Here is a 19,651-nt window from a genome sequence, read left to right as displayed (position 1 = left end):
ATGTGGCTGACCACACTCGGTGTTGGATTACTATACTTAGAGTGATTACTTTCCTTGAAAACCGCTTGCATACCACCATACCTGTACACGTGCATGTCTATATTTGGATGGCACTAATATATTTTGATGGCACTAATGAGGCAATTCCTATTCCACCGGACACTGTTTCCATGAAACGTTGGGATACGAAAGGATTCATAGTGTATCAGTACAAAGTTTCGAACGTGAAGCTGATGAAGTCCTCAAATTACTGACAACTTTCTAAAGTTCAAAGTACACTGAAGCAGACAACCACCACCATATACAGGAATCGAGATTTTAGCAGCTGATACTAAAATACATGGAAATATCTCTATACGCAAAGCCCCTCAGATTTCGAATTTCTCAGACATTAACTTACATACACGCCATTGTTCTTACCAAGCCAATGTAGGAGTCGTCATACAGCATAATTATGTAGTAGTAATATGTAACATTCAGTTCCACGACTAATTTCTTCTAATAACTTGCATGCAGATTGGAGCAAGCGAGCAATCTATGTACCTAGTTAGGCTTGAAGAACTTGAGCTTCATCCCATTGTTAACTATGCTCCAGACGCCACCCAGCGAGAACGCCAGACTGAACGCTGTGCCGAGCAGACCAAGGCCCCAGTTGAGGTACCAGCTGAAGCTGAACCTCTCGGGCTTCTTGACGCAGATCCACATAAAGCACGGGTAGGCGAAGGTCACAGGCAGGGTGAGCCCGCCCAGCAGCCCGGCAAGGCTGGAGAGAAATGGCAGGGCCACACTGATGAACAGCGAGAGGAACCCGTAGAAGACCCTGAACCCTGACCGTACCCATGCCGAGCACGGGCGGTTGGTGCGGCCGGTGTAGTAGGCCTCAAAGCTGTCAAACACCGGCATGGAGTAAATTTGGAAGCTGCTGAGGCAGTTGAGCACGACGAGGAGGCATGTCGTCGCGAGAACGCCCTGCGAGATGTCATGGCTGTGGAAGGCGTAGAGTGCCGCCAGCATCCCTCCTGGTGGCACCTGCAGGGTATGGCAAGAGTATGAGCACAAGGGTCCAGGGATCGTTAGGTGCATCATAATTAAGTCATGGTCAGACCGATGAGCTAAGCAAGCATCATGAAGTACTTGCCATGTTTCCGTAGGCCCAGTAGCCTCCAACTGCAACGGGGAAGAGGCACATTGCAATCAGGAGATACGCTACTTTGGCCCCACGCCACATTGGCACATGTGCTGGATGTTTGAAAGTCGATGGCATTGTTGCCTGCAAAATCTCAATGACAAAGCACACACATGAACACATGAAGTTACCAAATGATGTCACTGATGACAGAAAGAGAGGCTCCGAGCCAATGATTGATCAAAGATAAATTATACTGACCTGTATTTCCAGAGCAAGATTGTGCCCTCTGAAGGCAAACGCTATTATCCCGAGGGCATTCAAGATTGAGAATAGGGATAAACCGAAAGAATTGGATGTCACTGGGTCATAAGATACTGTCGGTGGCCGCGGTTGGCTGACAGAGAGAACCCATGACATGGTACAGTACATTATCGCAGTCGCCCCACCGATGAGTGAAAGACCAGCGATTGAATTGAGATTCGGAAGCTGGGAAAGAATAACTGCCAAGGATGTGAACACCAAGTACCACTCGACTGTCGTAATGGGATTCGGCGAGCAGAGTGGGCCACACACTATTTGGAAGAACAGCTTCATGGTCTCCCCTCCAACAAGGATCAGTGCAGTTGCAGTGCCTGCCGAGAGATAAATAGTTGGGAAAAGAGCCAGCCACATTCCCATTTTTTCTCCTGGATGAACAATATATATTTGTGAGTATATAATTGGTGGAAATCCTTTTCCGTCATGTGACTTGTAGGTGTAGCTATCGATGAAATAGACAAAAGCCACATTGCATGTCTCAGTTTGGTGCAACCAGAAGGCAATAATAATTCCATGTAGATAAAGGGATAGTTTGATAAGAAGGTGGTAGCAAAAGGTAACATATTTCTGCCGTTCTGTAATGCATGACATGAAAGCGATATGTTATCTGACAGAGAAGCAGCTGTGGATCATGATCCAAATGCGAAGAAAACAAAAGAGCATTCCTAGATTAGCCTGGCACTACCCCCATCAGTCACGCTCCACCTCTTATTTGGAAGCAGCAAGAACTGTCAATAGAATAGTTGGGCAGTGGCGACATACAGTGATTACCCATTCATATACTGAAGACATGTCAGTGGCATTCATGGATCCAGGAATCAGTAGTAATTGTCATGAACTGGCAAAAATAGTTGAGAGAATGTCTCACCAAATGCTGCCTGTGCAAGCTCAACATATCTGTTGTACCTCCTGCCTGGCACAGCCTCATGAAGCTTCACTAGGATCCACAGTGTGTACAGTTGCCAGAAATAAGCAATAGTCAATGAAATTATCCCCCAGCTCCTGCAGTCCAAACAGTCATAAACAGTGATATGTCAGAAACGGTTCTAAACTTCAGCCACAATAATTCATTGAAGACTTCATTGGCTGAGAAGGTTGAAACCCAGTCCCAACTGGAAGCCACAACAAATGGTAAAAAATGAGAACAAGATTTTTTCCCCTTTTTCAGTTGCGATAAAGAAAGTACAATTTACCAATTAGTTGCATTTTATTTGTTCTAAGTTACACATGCTATGATTACAACAATTCAACAAACTTCAAATCAGAGAAGGAAAAAAATACGAAACCAAAGTAGTTCATGAACATATGAAATGAAGCCTGCAATAGTACCAACCTGAATTATAACTGAATGTAGCAAACGTTTACCAGACAATAAATTTGAGAAAAAGACATTAGCAAACTTGCTCCTCAAGATCTTTTACTTGCGGTCTTCCTTCTTGAAATTAACAGACTTAATCATAGGGAGTTAAGAAAACTCATGTCCCCAGATGGATCTTACTAATAGGTCTCTATGTTTGGTATTTTGGACAGATGTGGAGTGAGGACTGGGCCATCTCACCCAAATTCAGCAATCAAAATGGTTTGTGCCGGCGCCCACGACCAAGTCGAATGGCATTGACACGGCCCACGGGCAGGCGTGGTCAAGGCAAGTGAATAAGAAGTGGAAAATAAAGCTTGAAACACAGCAACCAACATCACCCAGTCACTCCTCAGAAAGAAGGCGCCATTAACAAAAGCAGAGAAAGCATGGCAGCAGCAGCAACGCTAACTTGAAATAAGCAACGGAGAATGGAGGCGAGCAGGAGCAGTGGACTGCTTTCTTACCAGCCGAGGTCCGGGAAGGCGAGCGGGAGGAGAAGTGCCTGGAAGCCGAGGCCGGCGTTGAGGGAGTGGAAAGCGGCGTAGCGGGCGTTGCCGCCGCGGCTCTCGGTGACGGGCAGCCAGGCGTCGCGCGGGTCGAGGCGCGTGAGGTGGCCCACGTCCTCCAGGTACCCGCGCAGGCCCTCCACCACGCGACGCCCTGGGGTCCCGGAGCCCTTGCTCCTGCCGCCGCCGCCCCCGCCCGCTCCGGTCGGCGTGGCCGCGCCCTCCGGCGTCGACAGACCGTGCGGCGTCGCCGGGATCGACACCAGCTCTGGCTCGCTCGCCGCGCCCTCCGCCGCCATCGCCATTGCCGTCGCTGCAGTTCTTGGGGTTCGCGAGGGAGTGATGTTTTGGAATGGGAGCTCGGGCTGGCGTTGGAAGCTGTGGAAGAAAAGGTGGCGCAGGGGAGTGTGCGGTGTGTTGTGTGTGGCGGTGGGGCGGGGTGGGGCCGCGGAGGACAGTGACTTCCGTGTCGGGGAAGAGAGAGAGAGACGCGACGCGACGCGACGCGACTGATAAGTGAAATGAATTGTGGGATTTTTGAGAAACATGCAATTGGCAGTTTACACTGTCAATTTCGAAATTTGCTACATACTATTATAACTTTTTGGTTCTTTGTTAAAAAACATTATACAGAATATTTTATTTATTTATTTTCCAGTTTTAGATCTAGTTTGGAATTCAAATCACCTTCGGAACTGAGAAGGGAGAATAGATCGATTTTGGAGAAGGTCGATTTTGGAGAAGGTGGAGAAAATATCTAATCTATCGTCGTCTTCAACATTCGGTGGTTCAATGACTTTTACCATACCATACCGCCACTGCCCTCTCATCGTCGTTCAACGCTGGGCCTCGTGAGAAGAGTCGCTGCACTGCCGCTGTGCATGATGCTTTCGTGGCCACAGTGGCGGGTGTTGGTCGGTTGACGTGCATAAGACTGTCCGCAGCGGTTACCCTTAAATTTTCTCCCCTATAACACTTTTTTTGCGTCACATCATCAACATTTCATCCTCTATTATTTCATCTACCGCAGCGGTTCCCTCTATTTTCTCCCCCTATATCTCACTACAACCATAAAATATTATTTCATATACTACTTTTTATCCACTATCAATTTTTCTTGTACTAACAATTAGAACCGGACCCACAGCACAGTACAAGGAAGAGTAGACGAGTGCGCGCTGCATCCAGCGGGAGAGAGAAGAGGTGAGCGTGTGCGCTGCGTCGTGGAGAGCACCGTAGGGGCAGCGCTGCAGCGTTTAGAGGCTACCTGTTGCCTCTACGCGAGGGGAGGGGGAGCAGCAGCGTGAGCCGCTGCAGACAGTCTAAGGGAAAGGCGGCTGCTTCGCTCGACCTTGGCCGGCGGCTAGGACGGATGCGCACTGTAGTGTCGGCAGCGGTGCGCTTGCTCTTCTCTGCACGAAACGAGAGGGGCGTACGGCGCCGAGGCCTGGATGAACGGGCGACCGATGACGGTACACGACCATGCAACGGCGAGCACGTCAAAGAACCAGGAAGGAGTCATGTCCGGCGCCCATGCCGCGCTGCAACTCACAGCACAGAGGCAGGAGCCGGTAGAAAAAAACACTCGGGCGGCGCCTTGCGAGCAAAGAGGCAGTGGAGGCCTGGGGGCGGTACAGAAACCCACACGGTGAATGATGTGTGAGCAAATTCGGCCAATGAAGTAAATGCTGCACGTGTAGTGCGAGGTGAGAGAGAGGGGAGCGCGACTGTATACTGTAGCCAGCGCGTGTTATGTCATGTCCTGGCGTGTCCCGTGTGCGTCCGCCGTCGTGGGGAGCTGAGCAGTCGGATGCGTTGAGAAACCAGTCTTGGGCCTGAAGGCCTACGTAGCTCATCTAGTTAAAACTTAGCTTTGCACTACAACGAGAGAACCTTAAGAGCTGAATATATAAATAAGAATATCAGTTTTTTTCTATCTTTATCTCATATGATTATGTGTTAGGAGCCTTTAGACTACACACTATATATTGTAACCTTAAGAGCTGAATATATGAATAAGAATATCAGTTTCTTCCATATCTTTGTCTCATTTGTTTATGTGTTAGAAGTCTTTGGACTACACACGGTAGCAAAAGGTTCTTAACACGTTATAAGCACGAGGCTCTACTAAGAAGATCGAGCAAAAACAGTGAAAAAGGTATTGAATACATGTATTTTATATATTGTGTTTTGTAGTACCAGTTATCTACTCCGGCACCGCACAAGCAGGCAAACAACCAACTAGACGCCTCGGCGATATGGTGCTCGAGCATAGCGCTGCTGCCACGGATGTCGCCTCCGCTGCACATGGCGGGCGATGTGCAGGCCGCACTGCTGCATCTTTGCTGGCAAACTAGCGTGCTACCACTCAAGTACGTTGTGAGCCTGAGCCGTTGGATCGTGCTGCCGCCTCGCAGGAAACCCGCGCCGCCAGCCAAAGCCACAGTGTGCGGCTGTCACTCACATACGTCGCCGACCAGAGCCGACGCGTCAGCCGCCGCCGCACCTTTGATGGTGAGTTGGTGCACCGCCGCTCGTGTGTGCCGTAAGCCCACGTCGCCTCATAGATAATCCAGCCCCGCCTGTCCGAGCCACCGCTCGCGAGCGCTTTTGTCGCTGCCACACAGGCGAAGCCAGAGCCGCAGGTCCGCACCAACGCCGCCGACACAACGGGGAAGGCTAGCGTGCTAGCAATCGCTACGGCTTGGAAACTGTCAGACGTGCGAACGCAGTCGTCTCTACCTTCCTTGTCCATCGAATAAATCACTCCATGTGTGCATCGAACAAGGAAAAAGAAAGACTGAGAGAAAAAATAAAGAAAAGGGAGAGGGAATGCGCGGGAGAGAATGAAGAAAAAAAAGAGAGGGGAGGACCGAGAAGTAAAGATGGTGGTTGACTAGGGGAAACCCTTATGTCGCCATCGGTCACCCTTGTGGGCTGAAATGGACCTCGAATGCCTTACATGCTTTATAAATTTTATCAGAAAATTGCACAGTGCACAATGAACCATAAAAAAGAGAAGGTTCTGCAGTACCTCTTGAACTATAGAAGAAGTTCAAAAATAACCATGCTGAAAAATATACGAAATATTTTCATGCAAGATAAATAAATTGGGATCGGAGTTATTCTCTATGTATACATTTATATATTGTACTACTTACTTAGCATGTTATTATAATTATGAATTTGTATTTAAGGTGCAACAAGAAATTACAAGAAGTAATTTTCCTCATTGTATAGATGTATATTTTTTATACATAGTAATGTTTTAAGAAAAATGCATGAAGGCCCAGAATACTTTTAAATTTATAAGAAGTAAATCTTGAAGCACATAATGAAAATACCTACAAAGGATATCACACGAAGGATTCCACATTGCATCCAATGTATATGATATGAAGCACACTTTATGTTGTGCATATTAGCAGAAAGCACATTAGATACTATGGAAGTCCTACATAAAGTAATGGACTCAATTTTTATTTTCTCAAAAGTATATGGAGCATTTTCTCGAATGTAAGAACAATTACATCCAATATATCCAAAATAACAAGAAGTGTTTCGAAAATTATGAAAATCGCAAAGATACACACATAAGCATAGATTATGTCATAAAAGGATCATGGATTAAAGGTAATTTTATGGTATTATTTATTACTTTTATCCAATACATTTATGAAATTGCTAAGCGCTATTGTATTTTCAAGGCTATTGAATTTCATAAGAAGTATACCATACATATATGATCAAAATCCCATTAATATATGATCATGAAGGCATATGATGAACTACTTTAGAATCTTGCGTAATAAGTCATAGCAGGACCTTGTAGATCTCTGTTTAACCATTGCATCCATCATTGAAAAGATGGGCTTGAAGCAATTATAGAAGACTTATAAGTGTGGTTCTCAGTGGGAGATTTTTGCATAATCATAAATCGAATCTTGATCATGAAGTTCAAATACCCAATCATAATCTTGAAGGTTAAAGGAAGATAAAGGTGATTTGTATTCTTTTACCCTTAGGTGAGTTTTCAATAGAAGTTTCTCACATAAGGTTTTAAATGAGGCAATCGTGCAACACAACAAAGCATGAGCTATGTACTCTTTCTCCAAATTTTTCCCACTAGGTTTTGTGGAGTTTTGAGACATGCATCTCGCAGCAAGAGGGCCAAGGGGGAGTGTTTAGAAACCAGTCTTGGGCCCTGAAGGCCCATGTGGCCCATCCAACCGAAACCCTAACCTTGCACTATAAATAGAGGATGACTCCACCATATATTGTAACCTAAGGGTTGAATACATGAATACGAATATCAGTTCCTCCCATATCTTTGTGTCTCCTATGTTTGTGATTATATTCTTAGTTAAAGAGCCCTTGGCTGAATAGATCAGTGCGGTGCGCGCGTGTGGCCGTGCGGTGATGAGCTCGGTCCTTAGTGGGCTTGTCAGTGTGGGCTCGGCGCTTGGTGCCACATGCAGACAGGGTAGCAGCCAATAGGTTTGCGTGCCTGACACTCTGGTCGCATTTTTACCGTGCTGTCAACTCGGCAGGATTATCTTGCGGGGAAGGGTTTGTGTTCCATAGGAGCAGCATTTCCAATGTGTAGGATGCGACTACCCGCACGTTGGTTGTGGGTGTAGAGCAGTGAATTATAGTAGCTGACATGCCCCCTACATGCGATTTTTGTATTTTAGGCTTTTAAAAAACATGTAGGCCTTCTTCGGTTATTCCTATTTGTCGGTATTTATGTCCCGAACGCACACTATGGGGTAACCCACACAGTGCTTTTGGGAGGACGATGTCGTTGATCGCGACTCGATGGTATGTGCAGGAGCACATCGATACATAAGGGAACTATACAGGTTCGAGCCGCCTGAATGTGTAACACCCTACGGCCTATTTGGTGCTGAATATTTGAGTTTGCTAGTGGTGCACAGATTACATATGATTTACGGGTGGTGATGGATGAGATCTCCTATCAGTCTAATGGTGGACGTGATTGCGATGAGAGGAATGTTGACAGAGAGAGTTTTGTAGGGGTACCCCCTCACCCTTATATAGCTAGCTAGAGAGAAGTCCCTTTATAGACCGTAATAGCTTATCCAATCATATCTGTGTCTATCTACTTCCACTTCTATAGCGCGTTGACTCTTATGAAGGTATCAATGAAATACAAACTTTGACACTGCTTGTACATTCATTATGAGATAAGTATGTGACATGATATCATATCTTGCAAGTATATTTTTATATTTGCAATGTGGACTTGTTATTTATGACCTTCGTCTAAGGTCCATTAAACTCGAGAGGGAATAATGCTTCGAAGGATGAAGGTCTCTAACATATAACAAATGTGTTGCCTTGCTCTTGATTCAAAGTAATTGAGAACAAGTGACCAACATTGGCGCCCACCTCCAGTGAACTCGAACGACCACCTTCGACAACAAGAACTCGAACAACTACCTTCGCTATGCCGTCGAAGAAGGCAGTAGTGCCAGGGGCTGCCCTTGCGCCACTGGACACCAATCAAGAGGGGCTCATTCTGAGGTAGGCCTGAAGCCAGAAAAGGAAGACCATTAGACCAACACAACAGGAATAAGAGTTGGATCAAGAAATTAGAGATCTAGAGGCTATCCATCAACAAGTGGAGAGAAGAAGGGAGAAAATGCTTCGGCTGACTAAACTCCAGAAGAAGATTGATGAAGCAGCCAAAGAGATGTGTCACATCACACAAGGCAACGAGGAAGGGCGTAGGCCACAACAGAGAGAGCTTCGTCAGGAAACCCAAGATATGATGACGTATGGTATGACGATTTTCATCATGATAACATTGCTTTTGATGATGCTTCCCCTAGCTATAGAATTGTAGGCTACCCCATGGCCACCTTCGTACAAACCACCACAGCTTACCAAGTATGACGGGCATTCAGACCCAAAGTAGTTCCTCATGAGTTACGAAGCAACCATGTCATCATATGGTGGCAACACTACTGTCATGGCGAAATCCTTCGTTATGGCAGTCATGAGTGTCGCTCAAACATGGTATTCTTCTTTTTGGCTAGGAACAATCACATCGTGGCAGAAGCTGAAGGATATGCTAGTCACTAGCTTTCAGGGCTTTCAGACGAAGCTAGTGACTGCTCAAGCCCTATTCTAGTGCACATAGGACCACGAGGAATATTTGCAGGAATATGTCCAAAGGTTTCTATGTGATGGAACCTCCCAAGGTATTAGGCCCACCTACAGTTGTCCTTGTCCTAAGGACCTTGGACAACCCTGTAGATGCACTTAATCACTCGACAAGTTCGGTAACTGTATCCTCATCATTTCGCCCAAGAGCGCTCCACCCGTCATGCAGATATTACATCACATCGGAGGAAAGAATAAGCAGAAGCAAATTACAATAACTTAATTTAGATTCATAGAGAGAGAATATTGTTATTACAGTACTAGGGTACTAAGAGTGCATAAGTAGTATTATTATTACAGACCCGGGAGGCAAAACACCCTCCCGCACACAAGATTATTGTTTTCAAAGTGGGAGGCCAACATCCTCCCACGACTTCACTGCTGGGGCTCTTCTTTGGGTACCACCTTAGAACAGAAACAACAAAAGTTTGCCGTTTCCTCACCTACAACAACATGGGTTCGAAAACCCTGAGTATGGAGTGTACTTTCGCAAGTCTTACCCGACAAAAGAAAAGACTCCCAAGGATATGCTGGCTTGAGGGAGTCAAGGTAAGGCTTAATCAAGAATCAAAGACTCCGTTTGAAAAAATGCTTACTATCATTGGATCCTTAAAAATCCGGTTTTATTTTCAAGTTAAGTCATTACATGTAGCTAGAGTTCTTTCTACCCTAGTTCAAGCACTTGGCCTATACTAGCCGTCTTTTATCAACCCTTCATTTCATTGGATTGCTACATGTAGGGCAGTGATAGAGTCTTCATGTCCGAGAAGTAACAGCGATCCGAATCGATTAATACCTAGTTGGGGATCTCCAACCACACGAAATATGTAGCACTTAACCCTTGCATATGTCAACTCGCCACCAGGGTTCTTAAGACCAGACCGGGTTCACACCAACCGAGAGCACAGACACACCACCGTCCAGCCTCTTGCCACGGAGGGTACACGCTACTCTCACCATCTCTCCACTCCCATTGCGTGTTGGCCTTTCTGGTATTAGTCTGCCCGAGGCAAAGCTTACCCATGACGAGGCATGTGGCCAGTTAAAAGGTCCTCAATCATCAAGCCTACATCGACACGGTCCTTAATCGACTTAGACGGAGACACTACACCGAGACTCTCTTCTCGTGCAAGTCACCAGCCCGGTCTCAACTTTATCATTTAAAATCCCAAAGTTTGGTACCCGGCAGAGGTACGTCTTGTCCGATGTTGAACCCATCATGGCCATGATGGATCCACCATTAAGTTTTATTTTTGAAAACAACCCATTCCATCTGAAGCATCATCTTTTGTTAAAAACAAAACATTTTTGTTTTCTAAAGTAAGACTAAGCATCATAAAAACTTTTAATAAAACAGGTAATCAAGGAAGGATAAACAGTTCCAAGGAAGGAAATGTAGCTATTGGCTTAACACCCAACTCCTATTACCTAGTGCATCATTCAAGTGATAAAGAGTTTCAAACCACAAGGAAAGGTAAATGCACCGGGGCTTGCCTTGTGTTGTAGGGGAGTCAGGATCTGTTCCACATATATCAAAATAAAAACAATACCCGGCAGGTGGGGTTTCAGTTGGTGGTGCAGTCTCTTCTTCTTCAACACTTACTTCTTCTTCGTTTACTATACATAACCATACATATACATGAATGCTCATGTGATGCCATGAATATGCAATTATAATAGAGACATATCAAGTTGTATCTTGAATACAACTTTCCTTCACGGTATACCAGGGAAACTAGGGTTTTCTGAGTCAGTACTCTATTAGCATAAGGCAATTATCACCTAGAAAGCTAGGGTTTTGGGTTTGGGAATCAAACAAGGTCCAAAACATGTCCAACTTCACCCAAGGGTTCTATTTATCAAATTAAGTTACCCAAAAAGTTTTATGATTTTTGGAGTTATTTAGTAATTTCTAAAATTCCAAAAGTCTAGGTTTAAGCCCTTTTAAATACTAAATAATTCATGGTTGGGGCTGAAAATCTTGGAACTATTTTTATTAAATACTAGGGGAATTTAGGGGTCTAGTAAAATTGGTCTCATATTTTTATCATTTTTCTAGAAATTTTCTACAAATTCCCTAAGTCTGGTAGAAAAAGAAAAAGAGAAAGAATGAATAGTAACAGGCCCTATCTAGCCCGATTCGGCCCACATCCAGGCGAAACGCGCCCGCGCGCGCCGCGGTGTCAGCTTTACACAGAGGACCCTGAATGTTTGAATAACTAATTAAGAATCCTTGTGCACTATTCACATGTGTCTCTGACATTTACACCGAGGCCCCTCCCTTTTCTTTTCTTCGCAACATTAGGTCCCCGACCACGGACGGCGGAGCGGCTGCTCCGGCGAGCTTGTACCGGCCGGAATACGCAAAGGCTAAGCTTAATACTTGGTCGATACCGAATTCTACCCCTGGCGATCCTAATCCCTCTACCAATTGCACAGTTCTAGCTCAAAATCTCTCTATCCTCGGTGATGGCGCCAACCGAGGACAACCCGATGTGTTCCCGGTGATCTAACGTGGTCTAGTTCAATTGGTGGGGCCGATAAGCATCCATAGCACACAAGGGTGCTGAAATGAGGGTAAGGAAGGTATGAACAGACCTAGAAACGGCAGTCCATGACGCGGTGGCTCACGGCGGTGCAGAGAACCGAATTGGGGGAAGAAAGAAATTAGGGCGCTGTGGTGGCTAATCGGAGGCAGGGGCGGGTGTTCTGGCTTCGTGACAACCTAACGGAGCTAACGACACCTTCAATTTATAGTGTCCGAGAGTGGTGGCGGCTAATTTTGAGAAGTTGTGCTGGCGGCCGGAGAGAGGAGGAATGTACTGGCGCGGGTGATCGTGGCTTTCACCATGTTAAGGCCTCCGGCGATGGACAAACTTGCATCAACGGTTTACTGCGACGTGTTACAGCTAATAGGCATGTGGCGCAAGGTCGGTAAGCGGCTAACGCCGACAAGGGCTATCTCAGCCGGTCGCAGGTCAAGTGGGTACGGTGAACCCGCCAGTGACCGGGTCCGAGCCTATCTGGTGCCAAGATTTTTACTCCGCCGCGAAGATCTCCACGCCAGAGAGCACGAATTTCAGCACTGGCGTAGATCATGGCGCGAGGGTCACCGGCGGCAAGGGGTAATGCACCTGAAGACCTTTTTCAGTACTGTACCATGGTGATCATCATCTGAGCGTCTGACAGAGCAAGTTAGAGGCCTTGGTTCTTCAATTTTTGTGTGGCAACTTGATCATCTGTCTGCAGCAAAAATGTTGTCCCATAATCCATCTTTGTTTTTGTTATAGCAACCATACCCAACCGATCACTGGATCCCACTCAAAATTGATCCCCAAGTTCTTCCAAGTTCACTGGTGGCCATAATTCAGTCTTCTGACTCGACTGACAGCCAAACTTTAGGTCCATTTTACTCCAAATTTTGTATGCCACCAAGGCTTAGTCACTTAAGCAAAGTTGTACTCCTAGCATAGCTCTAAAATTTTGATGTGTTGGCCCAGGGCAAATTCCTTGTACATTTAGAGATATAGAGCTCCAAAGTTGACCCCACTCAACTGAATTTCAGACATAACTATATAGTGTTCATGGGGTTCTTTTGCAATTAAGTCCAAATTCCTCCACACTACTTGAAAATCTTCCAATGTAAAAGTTACTTGGTTTGTGATGTTTTATCACTTTGATATTTGCACTTTGGTCCAAAAGTGTCGGGGACCATAATTAGGGGTACCCTCAAGACTCCTAATTCTCAGCTGGTAACCCCCATCAGCATAAAGCTGCAAAGGCCTGATGGGTGCGATTAAGTCAGGGATCAGTCCATTCGAGCGACTCGATCATGCCTCGCCCGAGCCTAGTCTCGGACAAGGGCAGCCGACCCCGGAGGATTTCCGTCTCGCCCGAGGCCCCCCTCCAACGGCGGACACATCTCCGGCTCGCCCGAGGCCCTGCCTTCGCTAAGAAGCAACCCTGACTAAATCGCCGCACCGACCGACCGAATCACAGGAGCATTTAACGCAAAGGTGGCCTGACACCTTTATCCTGACACACGCCCCCCGGCAGAGCCGAAGTGACCGCCGTCACTTCGCCGCTCCACTGACCGGCCTGGCAGAAGGACAGCGCCGCCTGCGCCACTCCGACTGCAGTGCCACTCGACAGAGTGAGACTGACAGGCAGTCAGACCCTGCCAAAGGCACCATAGGAAGCTCCGCTCCGCCCGACCCAGGGCTCGGACTCGGGCTAAGTCCCGGAAGACGGCGAACTCCGCTCCGCCCGACCCAGGGCTCGGACTCGGGCTAAGTCCCGGAAGACGGCGAACTCCGCTCCGCCCGACCCAGGGCTCGGACTCGGGCTAAGTCCCGGAAGACGGCAAACTCCGCTCCGCCCGACCCCAGGGCTCGGACTCGGGCTCAGCCCCAGAAGACGACGAACTCCGCTTCGCCCGACCCCAGGGCTCGGACTCCGCCCTGGCCTCTGCCGAACGACCTCCGCCTCGCCCGACCCAGGGGCTCGGACTCGGCCTCGGCCATGGAAGACAGACTCGACCTCGGCTTCGGAGGAGCCTCCACGTCGCCCAACCTAGGGCGCAAGCCAGCCACGTCAACAGGAAGCGCCATCATCGCCCTACCCCGAGCTGACTCGGGCCGCAGAGAACAAGACCGGTGTCCCATCTGGCTAGCTCCGCCAGATAGGCAATGATGGCGCCCCGCAAGCTCTGTGACGACGGCGGCTCTCAGCTCTCTTACGGAAGCAGGAGGACGTCAGCGAGGACTCAACCGCTCCGACAGCTGTCCCTCCGCCAGGCTCCGTCGCTCCTCCGATGGCCACGACATCACACCAGCTGGGTGCCAAGATCTCTCCGGCTGCCACATCGGCATGTACTTAGGGCGCTAGCTCTCCCCCGCTAGACACGTAGCACTCTGCTACACCCCCATTGTACACCTGGATCCACTCCTTACGCCTATAAAAGGAAGGACCAGGGCCCTCTTAGAGAGGGTTGGCCGCGCGGGGACGAGGACGGGACAGGCACTCTCTTGGGGCCGCTCGCTTCCCTCACCCGCGTGGACGCTTGTAACCCCTACTGCAAGCGCACCCGACCTGGGCGCGGGACGAACACGAAGGCCGCGGGATTTCCACCTCTCTCACGCCCATCTCCGGCCACCTCAATTCCCCCCTTCGCGCTCGCCCACGCGCTCGACCCATCTGGGCTGGGGCACGCAGCGACATTCACTCGTCGGCTTAGGGACCCCCCGTTCTCGAAACGCCGACAGTTGGCGCGCCAGGTAGGGGCCTGCTGCGTGTTGACGAACAGCTTCCCGTCAAGCTCCAGATGGGCAGTCTCCAGCAACCTCTCCGACCCGGGACGGTGCTCCGTTTCAGGAGTCTTGAGTTCATGTCCTTCGACGGCAGCTACGACATGATACTCCTTCCACCGCTGCGCGACAACGACAATGGCGGCCGACAGCCCGCCCGCCGGCGGCGGAATCGACGACGTCTTCCCCGCGTGGCGGAAGAACAACATTCGAGCTCGCCCCGTCCTCTCCCCCGCCAACGGAGGAGGAGGCGGGGCAACCAAGACCAAGCGGGAGGCCGCGCCTCGTCGGCTGTCGAGCGAGTCGACGTCCCCAGCGCTCCAACAGGGGGCGCGTCGAGCGTCGACCTCGCGTTTGAGACAAAGGCGAGCGCTGTCTCCCCGCGACGCGCCAACCCCGAGCAAGTGGACGACGCCAGCGCGCTCGCGGAGAGCTTGTAGGACGTCGCCCTCGTACCTGAGACGGCGGTGCAATCAGTCCCCGACGTGATTATGTCGCTGCTCGTCAACCGAAAGGTACCGACCGATTCCCATCCTACGTCATTTGGACTCAGCCTCAACCCGCCTAGCGACCTTGCTTTGGCGGGCGCTCTCGTAAAGGCGAGTTCAAACCCTCTGGGGTTTCGCATGCGGTCGCCTTGGGACCGGTTGACGGACGTCTCGACCTACGGGCCCTCTAGGTCCGAGGAAGATGACGACCCCAACATCTGTTGGGATTTCTCTGGATTTGGCAACCCCAGTGCCATGCGGGACTTCATGACCGCATGTGACTACTGCCTCTCCGACTGTTCCGACGGTAGCCGCAGCCTCGACGACGAGGACTGCGGCCCAAGCCGCGAATGTTTCCACGTCGAGCTAGGGGATCCCTCCGAAGGCAATCATCTCGGCATGCCGGAGGACGGTGATCTCCCTAGGCCGGTGCCTCGCGCTGACATCCCGCGGGAGCTAGCTGTGGTCCCCGTTCCGGCGGGGGGTCACGACCCACAGCTCGAGCAAGTCCACGGGGCGTAGGCCAGGCTCGACGAGGGAGCAGGAGCGCTTGAGCTGATCCGCCGGGACGTCGGGCAGGCATGGGCGAGCCAACCCCCGGCCGGAGAAATACGTCACCTGCCCTAGGGTCTCCAGCACCGCGTCGCCAACGACGTCAGGGTCAGGCCGCCACCCGCATCCAGTGGGGCCGGTCAGAACCTGGCTACCGCAGCGATGCTTCTCCGCGCGATGTCGGAGCCATCAACCACCGAGGGTCGGCGAATCCAGGGAGAGCTCAAGAATCTCCTGGAAGGCGCTGCGGTCCGACGGGCCGAGAGCTCTGCCTCCCGAAGGCAGGGGTACCCCTCGGAACCTCATGCCGCGACTTCCCGACTCATGCGGGAAGCCTCGGTCTACACCGGGCGCACGCGCAACACCGCGCCTGCGGCCCCGGGCCACCTCGGCAACGAGCACCATCATCGCGACCGTCGGGCCCACCTCGACGAGAGGGTGCGCCGAGGTTACCACCCCAGGCGTGGGGGGCGCTACGACAGCGGGGAGGATCGGAGTCCCTCGCCCGAACCACCCGGTCTGCAGGCCTTCAGCCGGGCCATCCGACGGGCACCGTTCCCGACCCGGTTCCGACCCCCGACTACTATCACAAAGTACTCGGGGGAAACGAGACCGGAACTGTGGCTCGCGGACTACCGTCTGGCCTGCCAACTGGGTGGAACGGACGACGACAACCTCATCATCCGCAACCTCCCCCTGTTCCTCTCCGACACCGCTCGCGCCTGGTTGGAGCATCTGCCTCCGGGGCAGATCTCCAACTAGGATGACCTGGTCCAAGCTTTCGCCGGCAATTTCCAGGGCACGTACGTGCGCCCCGGGAATTCCTGGGACCTCCGAAGCTGCCGGCATCAGCCGGGAGAGTCTCTCCGGGACTACATCCGGCGATTCTCGAAGCAGCGCACCGAGCTGCCCAACATCACCGACTCGGATGTCATCGGCGCGTTCCTTGCCGGCACCACCTGCTGCGACCTGGTGAGTAAGTTGGGTCGCAAGACCCCCACCAGGGCGAGCGAGCTGATGGACATCGCCACCAAGTTCGCCTCTGGCCAGGAGGCAGTCGAGGCTATCTTCCGAAAGGACAAGCAGCCCCAGGGCCGCCCATCGGAAGATGCTCCCGAGGCGTCTACTCCGCGCGGCGCCAAGAAGAAAGGCAAGAAGAAGTCGCAAGCGAAACGTGACGCCGCCGACGTGGACCTTGTCGCCGCCGCCGAGTACAAGAACCCTCGGAAGCCCCCCGGAGGTGCTAACCTCTTCGACAAGATGCTCAAGGAGCCGTGCCCCTATCATCAGGGGCCCGTCAAGCACACCCTTGAGGAGTGCGTCGTGCTTCGGCGCCACTTCCACAGGGCCGGGCCACCCGCGGAGGGTGGCAGGGCCCGCGACGACGACAAGAAGGAAGATCACCAAGCAGGAGAGTTCCCCGAGGTCCGCGACTGCTTCATGATCTACGGTGGGCATGCGGCGAATACCTCGGCTCGGCATCGCAAGCAAGAGCGCCGGGAGGTCTGCTCGGTGAAGGTGGCGGCGCCAGTCTACCTAGACTGGTCCGACAAGCCCATCACCTTCGACCAAGCTGACCACCCCGACCACGTGCCGAGCCCGGGGAAATACCCGCTCGTCGTCGACCCCGTCGTCGGCGACGTCAGGCTCACCAAGGTCCTTATGGACGGAGGCAGCTGCCTCAACATCATCTACGCCGAGACCCTCAGGCTCCTGCGCGTCGATCTGTCCTCCGTCCGAGCAGGCGCTGCACCCTTCCACGGGATCATTCCCGGGAAGCGCGTCCAGCCCCTCGGACGACTCGACCTTCCCGTCTGCTTCGGAACGCCCTCTAACTTCCGAAGGGAGACTCTGACGTTCGAGGTGGTCGGGTTCCAAGGAACCTACCACGCGGTACTGGGGAGGCCATGCTACGCGAAGTTTATGGCCGTCCCCAACTACACCTACCTGAAGCTCAAGATGCCGGGCCTCAACGGGGTCATCACCGTCGGCCCCACGTACAAACACGCGTTCGAATGCGACGTGGAGTCCGTGGAGTACGCCGAGGCCCTCGCCGAGTCCGAGGCCCTCATCGCCGACCTGGAAAGCCTCTCCAAAGAGGTGCCCGACTTGTAGCGCCATGCTGGCAACTTCGAGCCAGTGGAGACGGTCAAGGCCGTCCCTCTCGACCCTAGTGGCGACACCTCCAAGCAGATCTGGATCGGATCCGGGCTCGACCCCAAATAGGAAGCAGTGCTCGTCGACTTTCTCCGCGCAAACGCCGACGTCTTTGCGTGGAGTCCCTCGGACATGCCCGGCATACCGAGGGATGTCGCCGAGCACTCGCTGGATATTCGGGCCGGAGCCCGACCCGTCAAGCAGCCTCTGCGTCGATTCGACGAGGAGAAGCGCAGAGTGATAGGCGAGGAGATCCACAAGCTAATGGCAGCAGGGTTCATCAAAGAGGTATTCCATCCCGAATGGCTTGCCAACCCTGTGCTTGTGAGAAAGAAAGGGGGGAAATGGCGGATGTGTGTAGACTACACTGGTCTCAACAAAGCATGTCCGAAGGTTCCCTATCCTCTGCCTCGCATCGATCAAATCGTGGATTCCACTGCTGGGTGCGAAACCCTGTCTTTCCTCGACGCCTACTCAGGGTATCACCAAATCAGGATGAAAGAGTCCGACCAGCTCGCGACTTCTTTCATCACGCCCTTCGGCATGTACTGCTATGTCACCATGCCGTTCGGTTTGAGGAATGCGGGCGCGACGTATCAGCGGTGCATGAACCATGTGTTCGGCGAACACAATGGTCGCACGGTCGAGGCCTACGTCGATGACATCGTAGTCAAGACGAGGAAGGCTTCCGACCTCCTCTCCGACCTTGAAGTGACATTCCGATGTCTCAAAGCGAAAGGCGTCAAGCTCAATCCCGAGAAGTGTGTCTTCGGGGTACCCCGGGGCATGCTCTTGGGGTTCATCGTCTCCGAGCGGGGCATCGAAGCCAACCCGGAGAAGATCGTAGCCATCACCAGCATGGGGCCCATCAAGGACTTAAAAGGCGTACAGAGGGTCATGGGATGTCTCGCAGCCCTGAGCCGCTTCATCTCACGCCTCGGCGAAAGAGGTCTGCCTCTGTACCGCCTCTTAAGGAAGACCGAGTGCTTCGCTTGGACCTCTGAGGCCGAGGAAGCTCTCGGGAATCTGAAGGCGCTCCTCACAAAGGCGCCTATCTTGGTGCCTCCAGCTGACGGAGAAGCCCTTTTGGTCTACGTCGCCGCGACCACTCAGGTGGTTAGCGCCGTGATTGTGGTCGAGAGGCAAGAAGAGGGGCATGCATTGCCCGTTCAGAGGCCAGTTTACTTCGTCAGCGAGGTACTGTCCGAGACCAAGATCCGCTACCCATAAGTCCAGAAGCTGCTGTATGCAGTGATCCTGACGAGGCGAAAGTTGTGACACTACTTCGAGTCTCATCCGGTAACTGTGGTGTCATCCTTCCCCCTGGGGGAAATCATCCAGTGCCGAGAGGCCTCGGGCAGGATTGCAAAGTGGGCGGTGGAAATCATGGGCGAGACAATCTCGTTCGCCCCTCGGAAGGCCATCAAGTCCCAGGTACTGGCGGACTTCGTAGCCGAATGGGTCGACACCTAGCTGCCGATGGCTCTGATCCAACCGGAGCTCTGGACCATGTTTTTCGACGGGTCGCTAATGAAGACGGGAGCCGGCGCGGGCCTACTCTTCATCTCGCCCCTCGGGAAACACCTACGCTATGTGCTACGCCTCCATTTCCCGGCGTCCAACAATGTGGCTGAGTACGAGGCTGT

General features: G+C 51.5%; 1 protein-coding gene across 1 annotated transcript; it reads right to left on the bottom strand.

Annotated features, from left to right (window-relative positions):
* Positions 1–275: 275 nt before the first annotated feature.
* On the bottom strand, positions 276–3,647 carry LOC100381796 (uncharacterized). Its single transcript, NM_001174593.1, has 5 exons — positions 3,272–3,647; positions 2,316–2,449; positions 1,388–1,815; positions 1,139–1,270; positions 276–1,029 (listed from the first exon to the last, which is right to left on the bottom strand). Exons 1-5 carry the CDS (start codon positions 3,616–3,618, stop codon positions 544–546), a joined length of 1,527 nt encoding a protein of 508 aa, NP_001168064.1. The 5' UTR covers positions 3,619–3,647; the 3' UTR covers positions 276–543.
* Between the last annotated feature and the right edge of the window lie 16,004 nt (positions 3,648–19,651).

This window comes from Zea mays, chromosome 3, assembly GCF_902167145.1.
Source record: "Zea mays cultivar B73 chromosome 3, Zm-B73-REFERENCE-NAM-5.0, whole genome shotgun sequence".
Lineage (NCBI taxonomy): Eukaryota > Viridiplantae > Streptophyta > Magnoliopsida > Poales > Poaceae > Zea > Zea mays.
Note: the sequence above shows the minus strand (reverse complement) of the source record. Positions and strands in the feature narration are given on the sequence as shown.

Coding starts and splice junctions, on each gene's coding strand:
- LOC100381796 (NM_001174593.1), bottom strand. CDS start 3,618: ATGGCGATGGCGGCGGAGGGCGCGGCGAGCGAGCCAGAGCTGGTGTCG. Junction 1,271..1,387: donor ATCTTGCTCTGGAAATACAG/GTCAGTATAATT, acceptor GAGATTTTGCAG/GCAACAATGCCATCGACTTT. Junction 1,030..1,138: donor ACTGGGCCTACGGAAACATG/GCAAGTACTTCA, acceptor CATACCCTGCAG/GTGCCACCAGGAGGGATGCT.